At 31.1% G+C, this 9,213-nt stretch overlaps 1 protein-coding gene across 1 annotated transcript in view; it reads right to left on the minus strand.

Annotated features, from left to right (window-relative positions):
- LOC111375794 overlaps positions 1 to 2,004 on the minus strand; it is a 4,432-nt gene extending 2,428 nt beyond the window's left edge. Inside the window, exons 1-4 of the mRNA XM_022998688.1 lie at positions 1,795 to 2,004; positions 1,195 to 1,586; positions 800 to 931; positions 88 to 203 (exon numbers count right to left, since the gene is read on the minus strand). Of these exons, the coding sequence (XP_022854456.1) occupies positions 88 to 203; positions 800 to 931; positions 1,195 to 1,566 (620 nt within the window). The 5' untranslated portion in view covers positions 1,567 to 1,586; positions 1,795 to 2,004. The remainder of the gene's footprint in view (positions 1 to 87; positions 204 to 799; positions 932 to 1,194; positions 1,587 to 1,794) is intronic.
- Between the last annotated feature and the right edge of the window lie 7,209 nt (positions 2,005 to 9,213).

The raw sequence follows: 9,213 nt of genomic DNA on the forward strand, positions 1-9,213 counted from the left end.
AGCTTCTAATTTCTAGATTTACCAGCCCATTAAATAAGTCAGAAGGCACTTTATCCAAACAAAACACACGTGTTTATTAACACATACTGAGGCATTACATTTATACATGCTTTGAAGGATAACAATAACAGAAATTTGAGAACATTTAACAACTGTGTTTGCTCATTGTAGCTCAGTGCCCTCCAACTAAGGAGGAGGATCAACTGAAAAGACGTTTACCATGTAGCTTAATGCACAAACATGCCTTAACTTCTGGGTGAGTCATAATCATATCCCCAGGCAAAGTTATAGCATTTCTATATCTTGTCTCAATAATCCATTATTTTGATTCCATAGTTAGGTCTAACCCAATTATGACATCTCTTTTCTCCCACTTCACACCTGAAGCTTATTACCTATTCTACTTTGCCAAGGAATACCACACAATCATAGTTAAGTATTCAGTTAGCCTACATGTCAAGAGACGGACATTCATCAAGAAAAGTAACTCCCTACCAATGAACCATATGGCAAGTAACTAGATATTCAAATATATGAGCACTCAAAAACATTCATGATGAAAATATTATAATCTGCAAAAAAATACACAACCTAACTTCAAAAACCTTCCCATGCTCCCTCATCTAACTACTCATGAGATTGGACTAAACAACAACACATAAGCAGGCCTTATCCTTGACACAAATAATTACTAAATAAATGGCATAGCTCTTAACCAGGTTCAAACAATACATTTAAGACCTAACAGTACAAAAAACAAGGGAAAAGTATTTCATAAAAAAACTGATTAATAAAACACCCATTGAGCTCCATAAATGATGACATAAAGGTTTATGACTTCTGAAAACAGTGTAACAGAACTCTGTATCAAGCATACACAAACAACAAAATCGTAACTGCTAGCAAAGTATAATGCAGGACACTTTCTCTCCTGCACATGCTTCACAGATTCATTCAAATTCAAAAGATGCACCATTTTAGTGGAAAACGACTATACAAAGCAAGAACCTTGTAAACAACGTCTGAACCGCATAAACAAGGTTTCAGGCTAGATAACAATGATATATCAACTCACTTAGACAAATCAACATACACTTAAGCTGTACAAACCTCCAATCTTTAAATGCACACAAACAGACCCATTAACCGCATCATTTCATGTTTAAACACAAAGCCATTATACAATCTTCAAACACAGAATAGGTATATCATGCATCCAAGCAGAATAACCTTAGGCCAATCGACATTGCACATGATGCTTATGCATCTGCTTTCGTGTTTATATGTGCGTACACAAATAGACTCGTATGGATAAATGATGCGTAAACGAATATAAAAAAAACCTTCTTGGCAACCAGGAGTGCATTCACAGTGGATTTCAAGATCACCCGAAACGAAAACCCTAAGCGTTCCAACAGCATCACCATAGGTATGGCTGGTGCACCCACACGTCACCTCCACGTAATCATCGCACCGATTGAATCCAGTCATATCTCTTACCTCATCATCGCTGAAAAACATGGCACAACCGTTCTCCATATTCTTTCTCTTTCTCACTTCGCTCATTCTCTCTCCTCAAACGCCCTCTGTCAAAGCAAAGAGCAAAAAATAACACAAACCCACATCATAAAAATGCTACAAAAAAAACAAAAACAGTCGAATAAAACAAAATGATTTTCCGCCGTTTCAGTGCCTTTTCTCAATGTGTGTGTGTGTGTGTTTGTTTATGTGGAGAGGGGTAGAAATGGATAGCCCAGAAAAAGGCTTGGTATAATTGGCTTAGCAAGCACGCACCTGCCTGCATAGAGGAGATCCGATAAAGAGAGTTAAAAAGGAAGAAATAATGAAGTGGGTTTCTTATAGCGTCTGCGTGAGAGAGAGAAAAAGAGTATTCATTTTGGGCTTTTGTTCAAGGGGAACAGATTGAGCTGGCAAAAGCTTTGCAAACAAACATCATCAATTGAAAAGGCGTGTGTATGTAATTTCGAGGACTGAGTCCATCAGATGGAAAGTAAACGATGTTTTTCGAGACTGTACTTTGCAAAAAATTTTAGTATTAAAAGGTTGAATCCCAACCCTAAGATCTCTCACCACCTCTGTTCTGGAGTATCGTGAGAGAGGTAAATTTCAGGTTATGCCTTCAAGGGTACAGGGTGGAAGGCAGCTTGTACACTTGCACCTACCCAAGAGCCAAATTCATATCTCAGGATTCGAACCCTTGACGCAGCAGCTTCAGGTAAAGCTAAATTTTTCCACCCTCCCCTTTTATCACTTGGAGATGTGCCCTGGAGACTGAAAAAAAAATACATATATTAGTACTGCTTCATTTGGGAGGGGGTTTCTTTTAGACGATTTTTTTTTTTTCAATGTTCTAAAATCAAGCATATTTATTTTGCATATTTGCGTCATGTGCTTGATAATGCAATCAACTCATTTTTATATGTGCGTGCTTCAAAAGTTAAAAAGCGCACATATTTGTGTAAAAAATTGTGTCCAAATTAACCTAGCAAAGTCCATTCAATTTTTATAAGTATAAATTACACCCACTCATGTTTTTCTACTTCCAATTTCAAAAATCAAGTTTAAATCATTTATACAAACATCAGGTTATAATTTATTTTTAATATTGATAATAATATCATTAAAGTAATTAATCTATTATCTCCAATCCACCCTCCCCAACAAACCCTAATTCATTTCATATCCGACATCAATTCAAACCATCACTTATTGCTGCTTCATTTCACACATTTCCTCCGTTTTTCTCTTTATGTATTTGATGTGGTATTGATGGTTGTGCTGTGGTAGAGATGGAGAAGATGATGGATTTGAGAATTTGGTGGCGACGATTGTGAATACAAGTTGTGGTAATCACGTGGTGGTGGCGACGATAATGGTAGGTTTGGGGGTATTTTTAGTAGGGGTGGGAATGGTGGTTATAGTATGGTAGAAATGGTGAGGTGGTTGAGTGTAGTGCTAGCAACTGTTGCATTGGAGGTAGCGATGTTGGTGACGATGATCACTATTTGTGGTGCTGGCAACAATGGCAATTCTAGTTGTCACAAATGGTGGTGATGGTGTGATTGTGGTTAATAAATTGGTTTTGTAACCAATAAACAATGCCCCCATTTCGTCCCCATTAAAATATTAGCCTTTGTTTGAGCTCCATTTTAAGTGAAAGAATGTATTTTCAAATAGTGACTGATGGAAAATTTGTGGTTAAAAATGAGTTTTAAAAAAAAAAAATTGGAAGAATGTGGCTCAAACAAGGGCTTCTCTTTCTTTTATTTTTAATCGCACAATCTTCCATAAAATTATATTACGCGTAAATCTATAAATTTTTTTTTTTTTTTTGTAATAACTCATTCTCCAAAAAAAATATTATTCCACCCATTATAATTCAAAATAATGGGAGCCAAACAGGGGCAATATTTTACAGATAAAATAAATAATTTTTGACCAATATTACCTAAAAAAAATGTGAGACTGTGATTTGGCCCCTATTTGACAACCATTACTTTCAAACTCTTTTTTTATATACTTATTTTCAATCATACATCATACAATAAATTTCATACACCCAAATTTTTTTCTACTTTTTAATCACACATCCTTTTAAAAATTACGATTCAAAACCCTATTTTCCCAAATAACGATTGTCAAATAGGGGTTTAATTTCTAATTACGACTCACAATTTGTTAAATTGTAACTAATTAATTTGATCATTTGTGACATGAAATAAGTTGTGACCTAATTTGTGATTGAGAAACAATATGTGACTTACTAATTTGAGAATTTATGATCGATAAATAAATTGCGACCTATAAATTTTGTGACTTATGAAAAAAAAAAAGATCGTGATCAATTAATTTTACAATTGGTGACCTATAAATAAGTCAAAACTTATAAAAAAAAATTATTTGTGATTGAGAAATACTACTTGACCTACCCCCTATTTCTTTTCCATTATTTGTATATTAAAATGAAAAATACGATCGTTATACATCACATCAAGTCACTATATTTAACTTTCTATCTCTTATGTAGAACTCGTAACGACTATAATTTTCATTCTCGTTCTTATATTAATGTGGTACAAATGGGGCCTAATTTGAGAATTTGTGATCGATAAATAAACTGATATATAAAATTTGTGATTTATGATCGAGAAAAAATATGTAATAATTTAGTTTCATAATTGTGACCAACAAATAAGTTGTGGCCTATAAAATTTGTGAGTTGACATTCTATGATTGTGATAGTACATAACAGTAAATATAAATTGTAATTTTATGACCTTACTATGCCCTTGTTTCGATCAAATTCTTTTAAAAATTCATTTTCAGTCACACATTTTTCAATAAAATAATATTACACGTAAATTCAAAACTTTTCTTTAATTTTTAACCATACATTCTCCACCAATCTACTATTCAAAATGCATTCTTTATCCCAAAATGGGGTTCAAACAAGGGCTATATTTGATTAACAAAATATTTTTAATTATCTATTTAATCAATAATTTCTAATTATAACGTGATTTTTGAAAATTTAAAACATATTTCTTAATTTTGAAATTGTTTATCTTAAAAACCTTATATTTGCATTGTTCTCTTTTTATAACTTATAAAAAAAAAAAAAAAAAAGAGAGAGAGAGAGAGAGACTGGGCCCGACAAAGATCAAATTAGCACACATCACACAAGGCCAATTATTCATAGAGTTGCGAACAATGCATCTCGAGTCCAAGCCTACTTCTTCAATCTTCCTCTAGTTTCACTGTCGAGATTTTCATCGAGTTGAGAAAACTTGAAGGTGTATTTGCATTTTGTATTGCTCACCTAATCAAAATTTTAAAGGTCCCTTTCCTCCTCTGGTTTTTAATTTTAAGAAAAATATTTATCAACCTCATTCATCGATTTTTAAAGATGTTATTAAAATTGATTACCAAGTAATTATAGTATTTATGATTTTAAACAATATGCATTTTAAAAAAAAATAAATCTGAAGAATACGCTTAAAGTTGAAAGAATGCATTATTTTACTTATTTATTAGTTTAGAATATTAAAAATTAGAAAATGCACAATTATGCATAGGCAAGCATATACTTGTAATACTTGATGTTAAATCAAAATGCATTATACATTTTAGAACCTAGCATTTTTCTCGTGCTTTAGTCAATTGCATTGCTAGTGAGCGTAATCCAAGTTAAGTTGAACCAGTAGAAGAAAAATATATTTCAACTTGACAATCAATTTTTCTTTCATATTTTTTTTTTTTTTTTTTTTTTTTTTTTTTTTTTTTTTGGGGGTAGTGTTGGATCAGCTGTAGGGGTCGTAAGTCATGCATTGACCCAAACTTGGATTTTTTCCCTACGAGCCAAGTTGGTTTGGCCATTTCTCGACTAGTTTTTGGCTTATTTTACTAATTTCTTTAAAAAAATAAACTCAACTCGACCCGGCCCCGACCCAGAGTCTCCCCAATCGTCCCATACAAGATTGACACGCTATGGGGACAAGATCCGACATGTTTGGCTTCATGATGCGTTCACCATTTATATACCTCTGGCCATAGACATGCTCAATTAGTATATGATTGACTTTATTACAATCATGATAATGCAGCATAGGTAGCACTGGATTGTCTAGGGTGAAAATGGCACAATTCATTTTTGTCACAGCCCAACTTGCCTTTGATATGACTATTCTTTTGGCTGAGTTGGGATTTATTGTTATAGATTAATTAACTTTTTGACATCCAATTACATCAACTGTTGTTAGTAAATGAGAGAATACTTCACTTTAAAGATAATGTGATTTGTGGTGTACTGGATTGTGTATTTATCTTTTAATATGATGGAGAACATCAAATCTCAACTCTCCGTGTATCTTCCTCTTTGCTAGCAAGAAATTATTTCTAAATATTCACATTTAATGGAGAAGATCAAATCTTAACCTTTCTTGTGTCTACACTCTTGTGATGGGCCAACCACATACAAAATTAAAACAATAACTTTATTTGCAGTCGCTCACTACTGTAATTGTCCTATAAGACATACATGTGATAGGGTTAATGATTTGATGCATGAAACAATAAAAAATTATCACATTAATCTATCAAATCACCATCCACCACATGTATGTCACGTAAATCGACTATGGTAATAAGCGACTGCAAATTGTATTATATTTAATTTGCCCTCATTTCATATTTTATTAATAGTAATCTCTAAATTTTATTTCAATTTCCATTTTATTATTTAAATTTTATTACTTACTAATTTATATAATTAAATAAATAGGTCCCATTTGTTTCTCATTCTTTGGTAAAAAAAAATTGAAAAATATGATCGTTATCGAACATATTAGGCCACCATATTTGATTTTCTCTCTTTTGTGTGAATTCTATAACGACTATTTTTTTCATTCTCATTCTTATAAAAATGTGAATCAAACGAGGGCATAATTTAACAAACTTTAAAATCAATTTCTGCATTGTATATCAAAATTTTAGAATGTTTATTGCATGACACTAGTTCAAATGGAAGCGAAGATAAGCGTTTGGAAAATGCTACTCGTAATTTTTTAACAGATGGGATTATAAATGTTAGCTCAACGCCTCAACATTATGTAAATTAAGTGATAAACCAACTTGTACAAGTAGCATTTCCTTTAGCCCAATTGTTAACATTTTCAAGTTGTGAAATTAAACATATAACATCCCCTGTTTTTCAAATATATTAAGAAAAATTTTAAGTACTAAATTGTAGAAGCATGGAAATAATTTCTGTAATTGATGTTCAAAATTATCAGGGGTGGAGCTAGGAGGGACAAAAATAAAATTTCTTACCGAACTGATACATAAAAAAAAAAAAAAAAAAATTCCAATCAATTTTTTTTTTAATCTTAAAAAGGTTAATTGATGTATAAAAAATTGCGTTAACATTTTTATTTGTTAAGAGAAATATGTTTATGTATCAAAATTATATTGAAAGATAACAAATCTTCTTTAACAAGAACTTCACAATCAAATCTATCTAAAAATTAGAATATTGATATGAAAGTTTGAACATTCCAACTTGGAGCATATATAAATAGATGAAAATTTAATGCTATAGTTGGTCTACCTACTTTTATGAAAGCTACGCAAATGTTGGCAATCAAAGAGAGAAAACTTAAATTGGAGAGGGAACTAAAAAAGAGAACTTAAATAAGAAAAGAAAGAAATAAACAAATGAAAATAAGTGATGAATAAAAGGAGAAAGTTCTTATAATGAAGGGTCCGTTTGATTGTAAAAATGAAATTTGTGTGGAAAGAAAACAAATTTTAGGAAATTGAATTGCCTAAAAATTGTTTTTCTGAGAATTGCCAATTTATTGTATTTGATTGGTATTATTTTTACATGGAAAATATTGAAATAAAAATATTTTTTGATATTTGTTTGGCTTTACTTTATATGAAAATTGTCAATTAAAGGGATAAAATTTATTGGTATTGGGAATAGAATTTGTTTCCATTGCAAAAAAAAAATAAAAAAAAAATCTATCTTTTGGTGTTTGTTTGACTTTGTTTTACATGAAAATTGTCAATTAAAGAATTTTTTTTTTTACAATAATTCTTAGAATTTGTTTTTATTGTCAAAAAAATATTAAAAAAAAAAAGAAAAAAAAAAGAACCCGAACATTAGCCTAGAAAATGAAAAACCTGCTCAACCATGGGAATTGAAATTCCTTATGTTCGTGGAATTGAGGGTCACGTGGGTGAAAGTGAGAAAACCAATTGCCTAGAAATTATTACCTATCAAACATGCAAAAACTTGAAAAATGATGGGAAAATTTCCATTTTTCATGGAAAATATGGTACATCAAATAGGGCCTAAGAGCATTTTCATCATCACACTTCAAAAAGAATTTTAAAAGTACTAATTTTAAGATCGACACACATTTTTAATCGATAATCATCATCGTCTAATTTATCGAAAAAAATTTCTCTCAATAAAAAATTCCATGGATGGGATGTTTTTTAAAAGTGTGAACTCATGAATTAGTTTCCTGAATTTATTATTCAAAGTAGATGTTTGAAAAATCGTTTATGGGGTCAAATATAGGAGTTTTGACATTTGGCAATCGATAAAAATAAATAAAATAAAAATAAAGGGGTCTAATAGTAAATATCAAACCAATTTACATAACCATTTTTTTGTTGTCATAAATTTACATAATTTGGATACATAAGAAAGTGAAAATTTGTACCTTACCCAACAAATTATTAAGAAAGCTAAAAAAGGGGAAAAAATGTCTATTAATAATTCAAAAATTGGAGGATCCTTATAGTCTTCGGAGTGAATTGAATATCCTGTAAAATGGGTTGAAGAATTCTCTCCTATTCCCGTAGAATTAATTTTCACAATATGACGATTAGGAAGAATGGCCCTTGGCCTCGACCCCTATCTCGACATATACCGTACTCTTAGGTCGCATTGGTTTTGGAATTGAGGTCTTATTGTTTATTGGCTCAAGGTCGAAAAGTTGAACGCAAGGGACTAGTCAATTCATCAACCAAAGAGTCCATCTCCTGAGTTGCCCTAATTGCAAAAACCTAATCAACATTACCTGTTATGCTATTTAATCTATTTCGTTGTTTACCTAACATGTCACACGTCCTATGATTTTATTTATTTTTAAATCAAAAAATAAGTTCAAATTCAAACAATATTTTAAACACAAATTAATTAAATTTTCCCCATTTTAAGTAGTTACAAATATATTTGTAAATTAACACCTAACCAGGAGTTTGGACATTGGCAAATTCTTCTAGTTCTTGAATTAATCTTTATATTTTTTTATCTTTTATTTTTTATTTACATGGGATTGGGAGGCATCTGAGCCTGAATTCTAAATTTAAAAGTAGAACGTGGAAGCCATTAAACGGGGTTCATCTTACTTTGAGTGAAATTTGATTCTACTCACTCAAATTTTCCTGTTAGTTGCATTTTAGTTTAGTCATCAATAATGATCCTGTCACGACTCACGATCGTGACATTTAGTATCCTATTTTAGGCGACATATATATTTCTTTATATGGATTTTTATTAGTGTTAGCCTCGTTATTTGGTCTTATAATTTTTGCAATATTATTTTTTAGAGAACATGTGATTAAAATAATCATACTACAGTGTCACTTTGATTGACAGATGTGTTGATATAATGTTAC

The sequence above is a fragment of the Olea europaea genome, unplaced genomic scaffold, assembly GCF_002742605.1.
Source record: "Olea europaea var. sylvestris unplaced genomic scaffold, O_europaea_v1 scaffold1415, whole genome shotgun sequence".
NCBI classification, from domain to species: domain Eukaryota; kingdom Viridiplantae; phylum Streptophyta; class Magnoliopsida; order Lamiales; family Oleaceae; genus Olea; species Olea europaea.